Genomic DNA, 21,430 nt, shown 5'->3' on the forward strand with positions numbered 1-21,430 from the left:
TATGTTATTTTCAATTGGTGCTATTTTTACACCAGAACCAGTATGTAGTGGTTATAGATATAAGGATTCTTCTTCCATTAGTTTTTAAACTCAAGAGTATTGGCACTATGTGTGTATGGGGAGATAATAAAAAAAATCAAATAGTGAAACTTGTTGAATATGAATGATCACAGTGATGGGCCCATAGGACTTCATTACTTTTGTAAATGTTTGGACATATATATTTTTTTCATGTGACATTCGTATCTTAATAGATATGGGTCAGGTACTCTGTTCATATCACACTTGCATTTTTAAATTATATTTTATACACATTTTATATCTTGCTTCTGATAGTTATTCAGTTGCAGTCAAGTTTCCATATTATAAAGCGTAATAACTGCTGATGAGTCACACTACCCTGTCACGTGACAGCTCAGTGACATCTTCAGAGTTGTGTGACATTTGTTTGCCCAACTCTTCCCCAGGAGCCTTGACTTCAAATATCTGATAGGAATGAATTGATTAGTTTTCATATTGACTACCTGATTGCCATTTAATTCAGAAAATAAAGTTACATCATCTCCCGTAAACGTGAATACTCCCATTTTGTTTCAAGTTGGGAAAGTATCTGTCTCATTGAGATAACCATTAGAGGACCGGCAAAAAAAAAAAAAAAGCAAGACAGGCTCTTCTGCAAAGTCTGGGCAACTTTAGTTTTCAGGGCATCTACAGAGATAAGCACAGAGTATCTCCACGCTCCCCTGGCCCCAGGGTAAGGAATGATATGAACAGAGTGGGCGCTCGGCTACAGAAAGATCTGGTTAGGAGGTGACTTGGTGGTTAGGAGGTGACTTGGTGGTTAGGAGGTGACTTGGGAGGTACCCACATAAACTCAGCTAACGGACGGCACGTGTATATGTGCGTGTGCATGTGTGTTTAGAGTTTCCACTGACTTACAAGCCTACGACTACTCCATTTAGTTACATCAGCATCAAAAGACTCCCAGCAGCTCTGGGATGCCTGCTGTTCTGCAGTCGGGACATTGGGCAAGAGGCAGACAGCCCTACGCTTTGGGCCAGACCGAGACACGCAATGCTGACTTGCTTTCCTGCCAAATTCTTGGGGCACAAAGCTCGGTCTGAGTCGGCAGAAGCTTCACGCAACTGACAGCAAACCGTTCTCGCAAGGCTAAGGGTAAAATTTGGCTGTGGCCGCAGAGCCCAGCGCTCTTAACATGCAAACGGCCAGCGAAAATAATGGCATGTCAGGTGCAATTTTCTTACTGGCCTCTGACATAGTATAATTATTTGGCATTCCGCGTCCTTCATTCTAAGCACCACCCAAACAATCTCCAAGTTACAGGAAAGACGGGAGGTTAGAAGGTCAAATTTAAAGAGAGAAAATGAGTCAGTGCCTTGGAGGGAGAGAATTATAAATAGATGTGGCATCACCAGCGAGAGAGATATCCAAATAAGGAGCTGCTCACAAGCCCAGGTAGGAGGAAGGAAAGGGGGAATGGGAGCCCAGCAGTTTATGTAACGCAGAGGATTTATGACAGATCTCTGACCACCTGGACAGCAAACAGGTTTTTCCCAAAATAAAGCAATCAGAGGAACCACAGCCACAGAACAAGAGCTACAGGAACTTGGACTGAAAATTGGTAGGTGTCACACACAATTATTTAATACGACTCCCCCCCCCCCACACACACACACTGTTCTATAGGGATTTGTGTCTTAAATATAATTCTGTAATTCACTATACAATTACAAGTGAAGACATGTGGCCAAGAGAAGTTGTGTGAGTCTGTTCTGGCTACTTTACGTAGCAGAGGAAAAGAAAGAAGCCAGAAGGGCCGGAGATCCTTGTCTCATGAGGTCCAAAAGATGCCAACTGCAGTTGCCCGTTTTTCCGTGACCGGACCCTCGTCCAGCTGCTCAAACAGTCCCTTTCACATGTGATCTCCTCCGTTGGCAATGCTCTCTCTTTATACCCCTACATCTTGGTTCACCTGGTTATGGCTTCTCGGTTTGCAGTTTATTACCTTCGGGAAGATTCCACCACTCCGCAGAATAGGGCATCTTCCGTTACATGTGCTTCTAAGAAGCATAGTCCTTCATTTCAGAGTACTTATCTCCGTGTGAATGGGATATTTGTTCTCGTGATTATATATTTAATGTCTGTCTCTCCCCAGGAGCCCATTAGTTCTATGACAGAGGGCATGCATTTGTTTGCTCAGACCTGAGAATCCATAGGTAACAACGCTTAGCAAACAGGAGGTACTCGATAACTATTTAGGGAACGACTTGAAGGATCATCTTTGTGACTCCCAGGGAAGGGCTTTCAGGATGGCACCAAGCTGTTCCCATTAAAGAGTCCAGGCACATTTCATTACTATGACACTATTTTGGGTCTTGGTGGCAAGAGTTATAACAACCACCATGGGTATTCCCTCTTTCCTTCCTAAGTCCAGAACAAGTAAGCATGTAGGTTAAAGGGTCCCGTGCACCACCATACTCTCTGCCGTTACTGGCAGAGAAAGGCAACGCTGCAGGTGCTGGGCAATATGGAATGTTAAATATTTCTGTGTTTATGGACAGGCTCTGAACCATCCTGTTAACCAGAGAACTGGAGGCAGGAATGGTGTCCGTTTGGCTGGTAATTTTTTTCCACAGGAATTCAGAAAAAAAAGATTCCTCATGAACTTTGGGCCGTAAGCATAAGCATAAGTTTGCAGGTAGATTGGAAAATAATGGGATCCTCTTCCTACACTGCTTCATGCCACTGGGTAGGGGGACAGCCACCACCCAGGGCATCCTGCAGCCTCTACTCGAAGAGTGGTTTTAATAAGTGTCCACTATCACTTACCCAAAGAAAGACTTTTAAATTCAATATATAGAAACAATGCTTAAACTACCAAAAGGGACAGAATGAAAGCAACTCATTGGCTTCTTTACCGAAAACAGCCATTTGCATTAAATCTGGTGGAATTCATATTTGTTTTATAAATTTCTCCATTATTTAGGTGAGTTATTAATTCATTTATTTGTACAAAATATTACTGAGCACTTCCTGTATGCAGGCAATGTTCTAGGTCCTGGGAATATATAGTGAAGAAGAAAGGAGACCAAAAAAATAAAAAATAAAAATCTATCTTTTTAGCATTTGCATTCTAGTGAAAGACAACACATCCACACCATAAAGAATAGAGAATGTGAGATAATGGCCATCAAGAAGAAGAAAAAATAAAGCACAGTCAAAGGATATGAAATATTGGAGAGGGGATAGCTATATTTCAGGCAGAATGGGACAGGGAGGGTTCCTTGACAAATACAGCTTTCAACGTCATTTTAATTCAGCAGAAAATACACAGGTTTAGATTGCTCCTGACCCAGGCGATCCTCCGTAGTCCTACCCGACCCCTGTTATGTTGCAGAAACTTTCCTGTCCAGGTGGGGCACCTCCCTTCCCACGCTCCCCACCCCATCAGGTTTAGTGACAGCCCCCCTTCAGTATACACCTAAAAATCACCTTCACCCAGAGTAACCTACCTGGACTGACTGGAAGAGCTCTTTTTCCTCCCCAAGTTAACACCCAGAAAAATGGCAAAGCCAGTATGCAAACGCCTGGAGAGCACATCTCTGCAGATGAGCTCTCTCTCTCTCTGCATCTAGCTGCCTACCAAGACAGTAAACACAGACAGCGGATGCTGAATGGGTCTGTGCGAGGAGTCAATCACTCAGAAACGGCTCTGCCCTCGAGCTTGAACTCAGTCTGCAGGGCCCAAGGCTCTCACCACGGAGACCCGCGGGAGGGCCTTTGAAAGAGCAGGTATGTTCAGAAGTAACTACGGCTTCTCAGCCAGTTCCTGGGGAGAGGCAGGGTGAGGAAGCAGCTTAGAGCCGGAGACAGAAGAGTGTGCACGGAGATAAAACGCTCTAAAGCACCGGTGGGCACCCCGATACGAACCGTCCCCCCCCACGCTCAGCCTGCCTCGTCATCAGAAGCTGCCCCCTGCGCTGTATTTTGGGCTTCGCCACACAAGCCAAGATTTTTTTTTTTTTTTTTTACAAGGCAAAACGGTAATAATTCAGGAGCAATTTTCTTTTAGGGGAAATGTGTCTGATTGGAAATGTTTGTGGAAAGACGTTCTTCTGAAAATAAGCTTAACTCTGATTGAGCAATTGTTTGGGAATTGGCCAAGGTAAGGAGCAGGAAAAAGGCTAATTCATAAAAACAGCCGTGGAGACGCAGGAGCATCGGGGCTAGTTCAGAGTCCTGGGGGTTCCTTAGCAGCGTTTCTGACATTCCAAGAAGCATGCACTTCTTGAGCCTTATACTAATTCACAAAAGAGGCCACAGGTCTCTATTACTTCATCTAAAGAATGGAGGTGAAATGAGTCATTGGATTCCATGAGTCCAAAACAAAGCCCAATTTAATTACTTTTCCTATTCCGATAAAAGGGGAAAGTTCCCCTGGGCATAGCATGCTTGTTTATTTATATTATACAAGATCCCATCACTGTGATATACCTCCATAAAGAGTTAACCAGTAGAAACAGGAAGAAGATATCTACCAATTATGCGTGTATGAGAAACTATCCCGAATTTCACACTGTATGGAATGACTTGCTTTAAAGCTCGTTAAAGAAGTTCCGACTATCCGGAAAGCAAGAACTTAAGAACTCTGCATTTTGTGCTCAATAACCCTTATGTTCCAGTTATAGTTTATACATGTGGCACCTAGTTACTAAGGTATAATAGGATATGGTGGATCAAATTACGGCCTTGGGGATCTCCAATCTGACTCAAACTCAGATCACTGACTAGCTCGATGGTCTCGGTGTGCTTCCTTCATCCACCTAAGTCTTCGTTTCCCCATTTACAAGAAAAGAGAAATGATGTTGGCCAGGAAGCCCGTATTCCAAACCCGCTGGGCCAGATGTGTTTTGGAATTCAGTTTTTCACATTTCAAAACATGTTAAGGTATAAAACCTGTAAGGTAAGGAACACCCTCTGCAGGGTTTGGGGCAGCAACCTGTCACCGCAGACATTAACATTTCTGCTGGGAAATAAGTGAACAGTCACGGTAATGGGATGCATTATGACTATAAATAGATCCGAGTCAGTTCTGCTACCTGAGTTTGTATGAAGCATACCAAAAAATCGTTCAGAGATTTTTGCATTTTGAACTTATGAAATAAAGATATACAGATATGCAGATACACACATACATCTAGAAAGGGACTATTGTTAGAACGGGATTAGGCTCACAAAGTGCTTTAATAATAGTACTTAATGCTATAATAAAGAACGCCCAATACTGGCCAGAGCGTGAGTTCCTTGAAGACAGGAATCATTGGTTTGTTCATTGATTTGTCCGCATGTGCCTAAAAGAATGTTGGACCCACAGAAAGGGCTCAGTAAATCATCTTTGAATGATTGTAGCTCCTTACCCAGGTGCCCTGTGTCCACGTAGCACTACATGAAACGGGCAAACAATCCTTGGAGAGGCTCAACTTGCCCTGCAAGGCAGAAGCAGGCAAGCAACCAGAAGTTCCCAGCAGAACACAGAGTTAACGTCAGTCTTGAAGATCAACATTTAATTCCCTTCCTGTTTCTCTTTTCAATCACTCCATTTGAGAAACGAATGACATGGTGCGATTCACGTCTGAATCGGACATATCAGGGAAATCAGCCATTGGCAGCCTCCTCATTGGTATTCTACCTACGATGATGGTTGTGTGTCAAAATTAACAGAAAGAAGTTTATGAGAAATTCTGAAGAATAAACATGGACAGTCTTCAATAACCCACAGTGTGAGTCTGGAGAGCAGGTAGCACTTATCTATCAAGAGACACTGTCTAACTTGCCAATGACAACAACACAGATGCAATTCCAGTCTAACACATGCATGCACACACACCACCACACCACTACATGCACGCACACACACCACCACACCACTACATGCACGCACACACACCACCACACCACTACATGCACGCACATACACCACCACACCACTACATGCACGCACATACACCACCACACCACTACATGCACGCACACACACCACCACACCACTACACGCATGCACATATACCACCACACCACTACATGCATGCACATGCACCACCACACCACTACATGCACGCACATACACCACCACACCACTACATGCACGCACATACACCACCACACCACTACATGCATGCACATGCACCACCACACCACTACATGCACGCACATGCACCACTACACCACTACATGTGTGCACATATACCACCACACCACTACATGCATGCACACACCACTGCATGCATGCACACACATGTATCACCACACCATTACATATACACACATACACCACTACATGCACACACATACACCATCAACCACTACATGCACACACATACACCATCACACAACTACATGCACGCACACACACCACCACACCACTACATGCATGCACACACCACTACACACATGCACATATACCACTACATGCATGCACACACCATTACACACACACACATACACCACTACATACATGCACACATCACTACATGCATGTGCATACACCACTACATGCATGCACACACACCGCCACACCACTACATACACCACCACACGTCACTACATGCATGCACATACACCACCACACCACTACATGCATGCACATACACCACCACACCACTACATGCACGCACATACACCACCATGCCACTACATGCACACACATACACCACTACACCACGATTTTGACTCTATGGATCGTGTTCCTTCTGACAATGGCTCAGCTAGGTTCCTGTTGCCAGGGTTTTTGGATTCCAGTACGAAACGCTAGGAAGCATGCCACGCAAGGAATTCCCCTTTCAGAAGCCTAGGTGAATGATTGACACAACAAACAAAGACACACCAACAAAAGGAGAAAACTCTTCCTGAAACAGGAGACACAAAATAACATTTGAGGAATCAAGGTGGTGTAAATTCCAACTGAGGAAAAGAGGCGTACCTCTTCCAAGCGCTGTAAGAGAGGAGGTTTGGCATAGAGACAGATACCCTGTCTTAAAGGCGAAAGACACTCTTATCTGTGTAGGGGTTACACAGGGCGACTGTATCTATGGTGGTGGGAGGTGTGCGGAAGATGACCTGCACCCAGAAGAGCAGTCTGTCTGCATTGAAAACTGTTACCGTGAGATTATCCATATCCCTAAAGACACCGATAGGTGAACGACCCAACCATCTAGCCAAAAGTACTTACAACCAAGGGTCTCAGCAACTGTGACAAGTCTGACGTTAAGATCGAAAGACAAGGAACAGGTCTTGAAATTGGGATCTTAAAAAACAGAGCTTACCCGGCCAACGAGAATGGGTTCGGGTCCAGAAAACTCTTCCAGGACAAACATTTGGTTCCAAACCCAGCCTCTTTTGGAGCGGTTCAAAATCCGCTGTTCTTCACTCAGCCTGCTTAGTTCCAAATGGGATCCACTCGTTAGAACCGGAGACTGATTCATCGGAGCCGTGTGAACGCAAGGGGGAAGAGTAATCCATAATATTACTAATGGAGTCCAGAGATCCAAGAGCATTTCCGCTAGCCGTTCTGGCATGGTCCCACCAGTTAAGCAAATCACCACGAAAATGAGACAATTACTTTTTTTGCCTCCGGTCTGCAGCCATCCAATTCATCATGCAGGGCTGAGCACTTACTTACAGGTCTGGCACATGCTCATAGTGCAGGCAACAGACATCGTCTAAACAGTGTTTCTAGGACCAAGATCCATGGGTTCTCCTTGTCATTGAAATTGCCTGCAAAAGAAAAAAAAAAGAGGAGGAAGAAAGATTTCCCACTGAAACAGGTTTTTAAATAAAATCACTGCTTTTCAAAATCAGGTACTAGAAGGTTTCTAAAACTCTTGAGTTAAGAAAGTCGAACTGAGGAATCAGCAAGTAGCCTAATAGGTCCTTTCATTTTTTTTAAGCTTGATTTAGATTTTATTATTAATGTTTTATCTATGTTGCTAATCAAAAATTATTTTAAGTTCAATAATAGAAATATGCTTTTCCCTCCCTCCTGTTCCTCCCTTCCCTCTCTTCCCTTCCCTCTTTTCATCCCTTCCACTCTCTTCTCTTAGATTCTTTTTCTTTCTTTCTTTTTTTTGCAAGAGAGAGGGAGACAGACAGACAAGAAAGAAAAGAGATGAGAAGCATCAACTGGGAGCTGCAGCACCTTAGTTGATTGCTTTCTCATATGTGCCTTTTCGGGGAGGGGGGTTCTTGCTGAGCCAGTGACCTCTTGCTCAAGCCAGCGAACTTGGGCTCAAGCCAGTCACCTTGGGTCAAATCTATGACCCCACACTCAACCTGGTGAACCCGCACTCAAGCTGGCAACCTTGGGGTTTTGGACCTGGGTCCTCAGCATCCCAGGTGGATAGTCTATCCACTGCACCACCGCCTGGTCAGGCTCTTTTTTATTTCTAATGCACAGTGGGATGCGTGCTCATGAAGCCCTCTTGTATTCTTGTAGAGGTTGCAATCCTGTATTTTATTCTTCCTTCCCTTTCTCTCTCCTTCCTTCCTTCCTTCCTTCCTTCCTTCCTTCCTTCCTTCTTTCCTTCCTTCCTTCCTTCCTCCCTCCCTCCCTCCCTCCCTCCCTCCCTCCCTCCCTCCCTCCCTCCCTCCCTTCCTCCCTCCCTCCCTCCCTCCCTCCCTTCCTTCCTTTCTCTACCAGTTTAAAGATGGGTTCTAGCTCACTTTAGGCTGAACTATGTGTGGAAACAGCCTTTAGTGGCTTTTAAAAAAAACTTATGAATGAAAGATGGGAAGAAAAATGTACCCCAGTTTTACAGTGTGAGCTGCCACAACCCATCAGAAAGGACGGTCCCGTTTGGGGCGTAGAATGCAACCCTCCACCAGGATGCTAGTAACAAGGGAATAAAGTTAGAGCACTCCCAGAGAGCAAGTCTGTAATGTCCAGCGTGTGTGCTATAATCAGGACGATGTCAGGACTCCCATTCTCAATGTGCAGTTGAACAGAAGATTTAAATTATGAAAAGCTCCTTTGGGAGTAGAATACGGTAAAAAAATATATATATAATTTTTAATGGCAGGGATTCAGAAAGGGGTGGGCAAGAAAAATCTCCATTACCTTGGGTGTCAAATACATTTTTTTGCTCACCTTCGGCGTGGCTAAACAGGTTTCTTCCCTCTCAAAACAATTATTTTTTTTCAAAGAAATAATGTTCGCTGCAGATCCCAGAGAGAAACCTTGCTGAATTAAATGGAATGGGGAAATCATTTCTCAGGAAGCCACTGGGAACAGTCTGGCCTGGGGAATTGATAAGGGGGTAGGAACCTTCCGCTTCCAGGCCCCGGGTTTGCTCTGTCTGGGTGGGAGAGCAGGAAGGGTGAGTCAGTGGCCTGAGCGAGACCAGCCAGCCGCAAAGGGCAGTCGCCGATGCTGCTGCCAACTCAGGCAGCATCTGCTCCAGCAGGACGGCCGGCGGTATCACCCTGCTGGTCACATGTGACCCAGCCTCTGCTCGATCCCTAGGACTCTGGGCCCGGGAAGCAGCTGCGCCCGGGGGAGTGAACACAGGAACCGCTGCGGGCAGCAGCTGGTTTGGAAACTGAGGACAGCGTCCTCTACCGTCCCTAGAAGGGCAGCACCCCCCGGGGAGGTCGAGCCTTCCTTTCCAGCACGTTTTCATTGAGACCCTTTCTCACCCCAGAATGGGAACAGACCCTGGCAGGCTTCAAACTTAAAATTCTAAAGGTCTTGATCAGAACCCCCAGAATAGTCAGATATTTCTGAATTGCCAGTCTGCGTATCTACTTCGCATTCATCGCACATCCTTTACGTGCTGTGATCTCTCCCATTTGTGAGAGCTCTCCGACCTCGCGGGGCCGGGACGTCGCCGAGGAAGGGTGACAGTATGCCACAGAGAGTCTGTGGTGGAGGCAGAAGACCCCGGGTTCGAATCCCCGCTCACCCGCCGGCCCCTGTAATGACGGAAGACATCCTGAAGTTCTCTGAGCTTGTCTCATCTTCTGCAAAATGACAATAGTCATCTATGTCTACTATCCAGGCAGGAGGGCGATTCAGAAAAAAAGACCCACGTCAAGCTGCCAGGAGCCGGGGAACGCTGGCTGCACTAGGAGGGTGGCGTGGTTGGCCGTGGACCCTGCCCTCCAGAGCCTTTGGTAAGACAGTGGAACGAGGGAGCGAGGCAAGGCGGTCAGCGGCGTGACCTCTGTGGTAGAAGTCAGCAAGGTGCTGGCGTGCCACAGAGGACGTCAGCGGTCCTCATGGGGGGACGGGGGGACGGGAGGTGACTGTGATGCTGATGAGGACAGGGCTGGAGCACTGTACACCGAAGGCGAGCTCATTCTAGTCACGGAGCCTCAGCCTGAACCCCACTCAGGGAAACGAGGTTCACACCCTCTACAGAGACCCTGCAGCAGGACAGGCTGTCCCTGCGTGTCCGATTCCCACAGCCGCCATTCTCCACCGGCCTGGGCACAACACAGGCAGAGCCAAGAGAGGCTGGTGATGGGAATCAGCCTGCCTGAACTTTGAATTCTAGTTAAAGAACTACACTCGCCAGTTGTACAAGTGGGAGCCAGTTAACAACAACCACGCTAAGGATAATAACCCCTCCCCAGGGGACTACAAGATAGCTATTCGGGTAAAGCTATTAGAGAAAGCTAGACTGCATCGTTATTTTTTAAGTTGTACCAAATAGTCTATACTCTGGCATCTGCTGGGTTGCTCATGATTCTGGCCTAGGGATGTGTAATCCCAATCGGAACTCCATCTAGACCAGGGGTCCCCAAACTACGGCCCGCGGGACGCATGCGGCCCCCTGAGGCCATTTATCCGGCCCCCACCGCACTTCCGGAAGGGGCACCTCTTTCACTGGTGGTCAGTGAGAGGAGCATAGTTCCCATTGAAATACTGGTCAGTTTGTTGATTTAAATTTACTTGTTCTTTAATTTAAATATTGTATTTGTTCCCGTTTTGTTTTTTTACTTTAAAATAAGATATGTGTAGTGTGCATAGGGATTTGTTCATAGTTTTTTTTTTTATAGTCCAGCCCTCCAACGGTCTGAAGGACAGTGAACTGGCCCCGTGTGTAAAAAGTTTGGGGACCCCTGATCTAGACCCTTCTTTGAGGGAAGCTGTCGAGTAACACTCAGAGGGAAATGTGACATGACCACATTTCCTTCTTGATCTCGTCAGAAGCAGGTGAAAAATAATACTAGACCCTGAAACAATTGTATGCAATGATGCAGCTTCGTATGTCAGAATGACAGGATTAATAAAATATACGCAGAGCACAAAATAGCATCTATTGGCGGCAGAGCATACAGTTAGATAAAGCTCACTATGCCTTTCACTGTTTTTTTCAAAACTGAGGCACAGAATAATTAAATGACTTGCCCAAAGAATCCTCCAATAAGAAGCAGATCATTATTTCAACCTAGATAATCTAACCCCAAAATTCTTTCTTACCACAGCCCCTCCTCTCCTTATATAAATGTCCAGTGAGCATATATACTGTGTGTCTAACACTGGGAATAGAAAGGCAAACAGGTCAGAGTACCTATCTTCAGAGAGCAAAATGCCTAAAGGGTAAAGACTAAGGAATATACAGCAACAATATTTAGTGAAACACTGGGAAATGTTAGGGGAATGCAGAGGGATGGGTGTGGCACTCATCCTGACAGCATTACAGAAGCCTTCCTGGAGGAAGTGTCATCTACATGTTGAGAACTGATTACCCAACTGAGAAAGGGTAGGTGTGAAAGAACATTAAAGTCATGCACTAGACAGGAGTAAGACCACTGCTGAGTCCAGGATCTCTGAATGAACCTAGGGCAGTTTCCAAATGATGACTTCCTAGCTCCTCAACCCAAGATGACAGCATCTTCTCCCTACCCACCAATTCATCCCAGTCATGGTTGCTGCAAAGTGTACATCAACTAAGGTGCCTTCTTCTCTGCCAGTTCATCATGAAGAGGAGACCGTGCTTGATTCTTCAAAGCTTTGGGAATAAAAATGCACTACCTTCCCATGGAGAGGGTATGGAAAACAGGTGAGCGTTATTCCAATCCAACCACTCGTTTCTCAGAAAAAATGGGAATGACTTGGCTAATGTGCCGTAGTTGGTGGCAGAGCCCTGGCAAAGTTCCAGGAAGAAATCAGCCCACCTGTCCAGAAACCTGCCTCCTGTGATACTGGTCATTCCCACTGTGCCCCCGTGCCAAGCTTCTAGAACCGGAAGCATGCCTACCTATCCCCCCTCCTCAAATGTTACCACATTCCTGAATCACTTGTATTATTGCTTTAAATTTTATTCAGACAGTTTTAGTTTTTAAAATATTTACTTGGAAATGAAAAGCCAATATTTTTTTTTCACAAAGAGATTAAAGGGAGCACTTAGAAAATGTTTGGGTAATAGTCCACTATTACCACAGACTATATATGCTCACACACACACTGTATATATGGATATGTATGGTAAGTCATCAAGAAGGACTTTATACAAACATGCATATGTACACATTAGGTGTAACATACATGTAGATATTTATATTTACTCTTTTTTTGTGACAGAGAGAGAGTCACAGAAAATGACCTATAGGGACAGACAGAAAGGAAAGAAGAGAGATGAGAAGCATCAATTTCTTGTTGCAACACCTTAGTTGTTCATTGATTGCTTTCTCATATGTGCCTTGACCGGGGGTGGGGGCTATAGTAGAGCGAGTGACCCCTTGCTCAAGCTATCAATCTTGGGCTCAAGCCAGTGACCTTGGGCTCAAGCTAACAACCTTTGGGTTCAAGCCAGCGACCATGGGGTCATGTCTATGGTCCTACGCTCAAGCCAGCAACCCTACACTCAAGCTGGTGAGCCTGTGCTCAAGCTGGATGAGCCCGCACTGAAGCCAGTGACCTCGGGGTTTTGAACCTGGGTCCTCTGAATACCAATCCAATGCTCTATCCACTGCACTACCATCTGGCCAGGCAATGTATTTACTCTTGAAAATAGCCCTACGATGTAAGAATATATTATTGTGATTTTATTATCATCCTTCCCATTTTAGAGACCAGCAAACTGAAGCCCAGAAAAATTGGTATGTTAAACCATGTTTTATTTTTACTGAACTAGACACTGTCAAAGCCTGGAGTCATCACTCTCTCTCTTTGTTAAGAGGAAAGACCAGCAACAATTAGAGGCAAGTGTATGCTGTTAAGTCTTTAAGAAGTAGCTCCAAAAAAGGAAAATAAAAGAATGCCTGGTTTCTGATTTGCACCACACAGATATTCCCACGTGACCACGTGCAAGCTTCGCGTGACCAGTAGCCAGCTCCAGGCAGTCTGTGAAAGCTGAGCAGCCAGCTGGGATGTGTCCAATAAGAGTCACCTCCAGACCACCTGTCCTGGGGAGCTTCTCAAACTCTAACATACATTCAAGGCGCCTGTAACTCTTGACAAAATGCAGATTCTGAACCGGTAAATCTAGGGCGGGGCCTGGGACTCTGCATTTCTCATCATCTCTCCTGTGATGCAGATGCTACTGACTTGAGGCTCACAGATTGAGAAGCCGGGCTGCCAGGGAAAGACCAGCTCCCCAGCTCCGTGAGATGACTTGAACGATTCAATAGTGGTATGGTGGGAAAAATCACTTCGTGCTCAGTGTTATTTATTGATTTATTTTTAAGTTGTACTTACTGATTTTAGAGAGAGAAAGAGGAAAAGAGAGAGGAACATTGATTTGCTGTTCCACTTATTTATGCATTCTTTGGCTCTTTCTTGTATGTGCCCTGACCAGGGATTGAACCCGCAACCTTGGTGTTTGGGAACAATGCTCTAACCAACTGAGTGACTCAGCCAGGGCTCTGTTCAGTGTCATTTAAAGCCATGCCCATAAACTACTTACTATCACTGGGTATACAAAACCACACACCTATATCAGACTTTGGAAAACCCTGCACTGATGTATGAATATGTAGGATTTTGGATGATGTCATAATATTTCTCTCTCACATCATATCTACATTAGGGATGACAGGGGGGAAACTGGCCCACTAACTGATGTGTCCATATGCCTGCCTATTTTAACAGGAGGTGGGGAGACTCGACTTTCACTTCAGTGAAGTCTGCCCTTGGAGAGAAGGAGGATTCTACTGTGACCATCAGAACCACTCTATTTAAATGCTCGTGCCTCTGATACGGGCAGAGCTAATATTGTCCACTTTGATGATCAGAAAATAGTTTTACAAGAATTCTCGAAATGCAACCAACCGAATGTTATATCCCTGTTAGCAGAATTAATAAACATTTGGAACAGCAACTGCATATAGAAACTGCTTAACTCTATGCAACAGAGAAGAAATTGAGCAAGGTTGTAAAGCTTAGGTAAAAAAAAATCAATTTATTTTTAGATTTTCCCAACCACAAAATGTATGTCTGGCCAAGCAATCACTTTATCATAATGCTGCCATTACACCCAGATAGTGAGATGAAGAGGTTTTACCATCTCTCTGAAATTCCTGCAGATAAAAAAAGTCCTTGGAATCCCCCCACAAGAAGATATCTTCTTTCTGGTAAGACTCTTGCAATACAACTTTGCATTCACACTCACATTTTCAAGATACTTGCAATTACAACCACGGATCTTACTCTCCTGACCCCAACATTTGATCAAGGTGAAATCGGTCAAATCTCATAGATGTCATCATTATGCAACAACGTACTATACCATCGGTTCTATCAACAACGTCAAGTTCCAGATGATAAGCCGCACACCTACAGGTGATATCTAAAATAAAACCGAGCTTTTACAGACACTTTAGGATTCAATCCAGGAGATTACTGTGGTTGACGGGAAATCAGGCTTCTATTATCCACTGGGCTTAGTGACCACAATATTTCATGGAAGCAAGCAAAAAAAAAAATAAAAATAAATGACACTCAGGACCAGAGAGTTTCTGTTAAAAATGTTTCTGACCTTGAATTTCGAGCCATTAGAAGGCTGTTCCAAAACAGGTAAAATGTACATTGAATTCAAAGTGGTATTTCAGGAACACGGGGGATGCAACTCGGTGTGTGGCCCAGCACTTCACGCCGAGCTCTGGACGACTGAACCAGAACACGCAGAAATGGTCTTTGGCTGCTGGAGAGGAACAGTACCTGTATGTGTTCGAATATAAATAACGTGAGAGAATGACCTGTCCTCAGGCCTGCAGAATTCTCCGACCAGACTCCCTGGGTAGAATAGGATGCTACAGGATGCTAGATGTTTTTATGTATGCATCCGTACACACGCATGTGTTTGTTTATCTCTGCCCTCAGCCACGGTCTTGCCTGGGCACCAGACCATCAGCTGATCCACTTGTGCCTGTCTGCCCAAAAGCCTATCATTTGCCAAAATAATACCAGCCAAATCCTTTTTTTTTTTTTTTTTTGCTCTGTTCTCGACCTGCTTCTTTTATTCTCCTGGAAACTTTAGTTTCTTTTAAGTTCTATAATTATTGGTTCTTTTGTCAAAAATAAAGAAACACATGCTTTCTCTTTTCCCCAGGATGGAGTCCGACCATTGTTCTCGCCATCGAAGCTTTTCTATCTTCCACAGACATTTCAGAATGGGAGACTAGTCCATGACAAAGTCCAGAAGGTCAAAATAAAGTCCCTTTTATACAGTCATAGAACCAGGCCTTTATTTATGAAAAAAAAAAAAGGAAAAAATCTTTCTTTAAAATATAAAGGTTAGTTAAATCTATTGTGTTGGATTGCTTAATGCGGAATGGCATTGAGCTCATCTCAAAAGGATGAGGGATGCCCCACACTCATTAAAGACTGGGCAGTGCTGGAAAGCCATTTCTCAAGTCCAAGTGAGGTCCCACCTTCTTTATTTCAAAGCCGCATCCTTTGCGGTCTTTATATCACCTGCTCAGAATTTGATAGTCAGGGGCAGAATGAGAGAAAACAATTTTCACTGGCCATTTGTTGGAGGAAGTCATGGAGGGACCGTAACTACCAGATGACCCTGGAGCAGGCTGGGACACCCAGAGGAGGCTCTATCCCCCACCCGGTCCTTGGAAAGTAGGTGCTACCCACTTTTCCTACACAAGGAGCCCTTCCAGGATACAGCCGGGAGAGAGCAATATATTGTGGAAACCATCTGGGTTGACTATGAGACTGAACCCCACTGAGGCCTCTATGTAAACTCTTAAGATTCTCCCGGGAGGGTGCAGAGAACTACTTGTCTGTGGCCACCCTTGTCAAGCCTCTGATGCAAGTCCCTTTGCTTATTAAAAGCACCATCGATCAATGTGGAGTGGGTGGTCCCTTTCTCCAGCCTCTCCTTGCCCTGTGTGCCTGAGGACCAGTTTCGAATTTCACCTGGAGAACTCCCGAGGTTGCAAAGTGGCAAGACAACAACACCCTTTAAATCACAGCAACCCATAGGAATCAATCTTATTCTTACCAACTTTACAATAAAGATGAACTATGGGGAGCTCCAAGGCACAGTGTTTAAGGGCACTGACTTTAGCATCAGACAGAAGTAGTCGGAATCACAGTTCTGCCATTCATGACATAAGCGACCTAGGATAATTGATTTCAACAGTGGGGGACAAAGAAACCGAGGCTCTGTGTCAAATACTACCTAACCTGAAGGACTGTGGGGAAAAATTAAACAAGATAAGGCACGTAAAATTCTTCGTCAATGTAGCGACAGTAGGTAATATCTATTAAATATTTTGTGTGCTTAACAAGGAACCTGAACTGAGTTCTAAAATTATTTTCTTTATTTTGTTTCAGTTACCTTGCTGTGCACATCACTGGAGGGGGCGGGGATTCCAGTATTCTATGGAGAAAGGTAATAAATGAAATAACCTTTTTCTAACCCTTGATTTTAAAATAAATGGCAGGAACCAAGTTGGATATAAATAACACAGCATTTCATAATTAGCTTTCTCTACCTGTAGCTAACACACAATGAATGATTTCAAAGAGTTTTATTAGGCCTCTAAAAGGGTAGTGTTTTTACCTACATCCACCTCCTAGTCAGCCCAGTCTCTCTTTTCGATAGAAGACGTGGCATTGTCCATCATCCCCTTCTCCTGAGAGGGCAAAGTGCAAGAAACGAACATCCACTCCGGAGAAACTCACTTTCAACCAAGTTGCAACCGCTCATTAAAATGCATGACCTGGCACTTCTACAAAAAAGATTCCATTGCATTTCATCAGCATCCATATTTTTGTGACATTGGGACAAGTGGGAATCCCTATTAACTCAAAGAAAAGGTCAAAGTGATACCTAAACACTTCTCAGAAGGGGGCTCAGGGAAGATAATGCTAGTTAGAGATTTGGGTCAGAGAGTGCCTTCTTCCAAAAAGATTCAACAAACTTTTCTTTTGTATGCCAAGGAATTTTAGCACAGCTGATGATACTTCAGACACTAGCAGCTCTCCCTTCTTGCTTAAGAAAGGTGGGAATGGTTAAAATCCATTCTATCACACAACCAGGGCTCCAGAGCCTGTAATACTGAGACTGAATTGGCGCCAAGTCCCCCAGTAGAATAAGTCGAGATTCTGCCAATTAGATTAGACTGTGTAGCAACCACCTTACAAGTGCACCTTCCTGTCATTCTCTCGTGCTGCAGACTTCACGGCATAACTACCACCCACTGAGACTGTTATCGTGAACTATGGACACAGATGACGGGGTAGACCATCAGATAAAGAACAAGCATCCATTTGACAAAAATAACATTGAGAACGTGCACTTCATAAACATCAAATTGTTTATACAGATTCTAAAAACAGTATACTATCTTCAGCTCTACTATGTCAGGGAAACTCAAAGACAAGTATGTTTTACTATGATAAAAATAAATAGAATTTTTTTTCATATTTCTGGGCATCTCCAGTTTGGAGATGAGCCTCTTTGGATATAGAAAAGTTAAATACTATTGGTCAAGCTGAAGCAGGAACAGACTAATAGACAATGGAACTTGTCCTTATAATTGGTATATCAAGTTCCGCAGATGAGGTAGCAGACACGAGGAAGAAAAGCGTCCCCTTATGATATTTGTAGCACCCCTCATCTACATATTTTATGTTATTTGTGTCACGTCAGGAATCCAATAATCTTATATTATGCATTCATTTATCTAGAAAGAAACAATGCCTGAAAATATATCGTTCGTGCTGCTAATAGAACATGAATATACTTTGATAATATTTTCAATTAATCCTACACATAGAAAGGATGGAGAAAAGATTCCATTTACTATTCATTTGCACGACATTCAGTTTGCTTAAAATAACATAGACACATCCACAAAGGCACCTTACCATGGAATATATAGACATTTTTTTCCTGTGTGTTTATGTGAGGGCCAGGTATCTTGCTGATTAAAAGTAATACTTAGGAGCATAGAATTATCTTCTAAGACACCCACATGAAGGTAATATGAGCTGTTGCATTTAAAAATAAAGTATATTAAAGAGAGAAAGGAAAGAGGAAGAGAGGAAAGAAAAGAGATAAGAAGTCAGTTTTTCTTGGTGATTTTTAAATACATCCCCAGCAAGGGAAAGACACAGACAGTGAGTTACACATGCAACACTCCCTTCACTAGAGGATCTCCCCCCAGTTAAATGCAACATTGCATCATATATAGTTTAATAGCATGCTTGATGCAAGTCTTGTTTTGAAGGCGTTCTCCTTTCTGCAAACCAGACTTAGTCACTTTTATATCTCCATATCATTTTTAAATGACTGTGAAAGAGGAAATATATGGTTTGTGAAATAAGAATGAAATGATTTTTTTTTTTTAAATAAGGAGAAACTCTGTCTAAAAAATAATCTCAGGACAATTAATGAAACTTCTGTAGAGAAAAGGTAGATAGATCATTACCATATTAGACTTTGGATATAATAGTATCCTGATCCTCCTTTTACTGAGAACGTACTATGTTTACTAGTTGTTAATGTATTAAATAAATGTTTTCTGAGCACTAGTTCTGTGCTTAGCCCTCAACCAACCACCATCCTAATGTCTGCAGTCGTCTTTGGCAGTGAGGGGAGGGGAGGGAAGTGTTCGAAGGTACTAAATACAAGTGTTACCCTTTAATGATGCTTTCCCAGAGAGATACCCGAAAATCACGTCTAGGTTATTTCTACCTACTAATAGAACTTCAAAGAAAAAACTTCTAAAAGCAAGAAAGTGGATGATACCGACGACAGGGCCTAGCACATGACATTCAAACCTCAGGAAATAAAAGCTTGGGACAGGTAGAGACAGGAAACTGTCTCTGGTGCTTTGCCTGGAAGTGGCAATAGCGATTCGGGCTGCAGCAACACATGGGAGAAGCAGCACATAGCATCCTTTGAACTTATTTCTTTTCTGACCTTTTCAAGTCACCAGGTTCAACTAATTTTCTCATCCTGGTTACATCTGAAGCCGGTCCCAGAGGCAGGAACTAACAGTTCAGCAGAAATCTGTGGTTGATGACAACTTCCATGGGAATGGAATGAGAGAGGACTAATAGCTCACGGGTTAATTACACCCCATTGAATCTGATGACCGCCTTGGTCCGTCGAAATGTGATTCTGTTTCACAGGCAAAATACATTGATGAGGTCCCCACACCACAAACAGATATATTATTTTTGAAAAGACTGGTTGATAGACAAATTCAGGAGCCAGGAGGGCAAATCAAATGATCGAAGGCAGATGAAATGGCAAAAGGAACATGATGAAAATCTCATAGTCGAATCAATAAATGAGTTAGTTATCTGGGCATATTTTCAGATTTTTGGAAGGTGTGTGTGTGTGTGTGTGTGCGCGCGCGCACACGCAACACATAATACAGAGAACAAGAATCAGTCACGGTTTCACGCTATACTTCATAGGAGGTGCAGAATACACCCAAGTTAGGAGCATCCTCCTAAACTAAAAAGTAAAGTGAGCCCGTTTCAGCTGTGGATGCCAACAGTGCTGGAACGAAAGAGAAAACTGCATCTTTCCCTTCTTCTCTGTATAACACCGTAAGAGCTATAGAATGACTGAAACCAGCGGCACCGCTGAGCACAGTATTTTCACAAGAAAATTCTCGGGACCTTCTATGGATTGCACCGACAATTAAAAAGCTGGCTTGATCATGCTTGTTCTTGGACTTGTCAAAGACACAACTTTGCTGACGGGTCAGAAAGGTGTTGAAACTATAAATGGAAATGTCATTCTACCCATAAAAAGCTTCTGGTTTTGCATGGAAAATAGGCTCACATTGGAATGTTGATAAAGTGATAAGGTGTACCTTCTTCAGCACAAAAATAAAATTATTATTTTTTTAAAGCATTCATTTCTTTCTAGTGAGTTCTTTTGAACAGTTGATGAAGCGTGGCGTCTAACTTTCCTAGATGTGGATGTTCCTTTTTCCTTACCAATAAACAGTGAAAGGAACCGAGAGAGCAAAGCCCAGAGGTACAATTTCTTGAATAGAATCATTATACCCTCATTCTTCGGAGTTTCCTTGTTTTGCTCCAACAATCTGATGCTTCCTGGGAACCAGGCGTCTCAGACCTCACATGGTTCGCAAGGAAACCTTGCATGGTGAGCACGGTCATTGAAACAGCCTGTGCAAATGCTTTCTCAAGTGCTCTATTCCATCCTGCTGAACACGCCTTATGGGTGGTTTGTTTGGGTTTCCTTTACACCCAGTGCATCACTATGGGCTACTTAAAAATGTATTCATTGCTAAATTAAGGGGTTGCTTTGGATGGCTGTTGCCTTGACCAGATTTCTACATAATACACATATAAAGTCATTAGTTCAGGTCAAAGATTCCTTCCCTTGAGAGTAGATAAGTGCGTAGCCGGCACATGGAGCTGCCCTTCTACCGAGGGCTGCTGTAGAATTTTTCTGAAGCTAAACTCCCAACACCCTCAAGAGCTCAGGCAACACACTCCAGGCACCAAAGATGCCCGAGAAAGTCTCGGGGAGAGAGAGAGAGAGAGAGAGAGAGAGGCCTCTCTGGAGTCTTGAGTTGATGTTAGTTGATTGTAGATTGTTAAAACCAAAGAATTGATTTTTTAAAAATAGTAATACTAATTGGAAATACAAGATCCAGGTTGCAGGGGAGAAAGATTTAAAAGTTCGAATGACAGCATTAGCGCACAGATTTCAGAAAACACGAGCCAGTGTCTCCCAAACATCTGGCCGTTTGAGGATGGTCATGGGACAGCCCAATGCTAGTTCAGGTGGTGAGGGGAACAGTCAGCAAGGTAAAGAGCCCGGCACGAAACAGTCCCCAGAGTTGCCAGAAAGGCTCTTGCCTCTGCTTTCACCGAGGATTTTTCTCAACTCCAAGCCCTCTTCAGAACCCAGAAAATAATATAGCAAGGGTGGTTCAAAACCCCACAACTGCTCCA

The 21,430-nt window shown here is 43.9% G+C and overlaps 1 protein-coding gene across 1 annotated transcript in view; it reads right to left on the reverse strand.

Annotated features, from left to right (window-relative positions):
• Positions 1-21,430, reverse strand: part of CDH8 (cadherin 8) — a 371,407-nt gene that overhangs the window by 347,415 nt on the left and 2,562 nt on the right. Inside the window, exon 2 of the mRNA XM_066243293.1 lies at positions 7,344-7,794. Within this exon, the coding sequence (XP_066099390.1) occupies positions 7,344-7,595 (252 nt within the window). The 5' untranslated portion in view covers positions 7,596-7,794. The remainder of the gene's footprint in view (positions 1-7,343; positions 7,795-21,430) is intronic.

Source organism: Saccopteryx bilineata, chromosome 9 (genome assembly GCF_036850765.1).
Source record: "Saccopteryx bilineata isolate mSacBil1 chromosome 9, mSacBil1_pri_phased_curated, whole genome shotgun sequence".
Classification (NCBI taxonomy): domain Eukaryota; kingdom Metazoa; phylum Chordata; class Mammalia; order Chiroptera; family Emballonuridae; genus Saccopteryx; species Saccopteryx bilineata.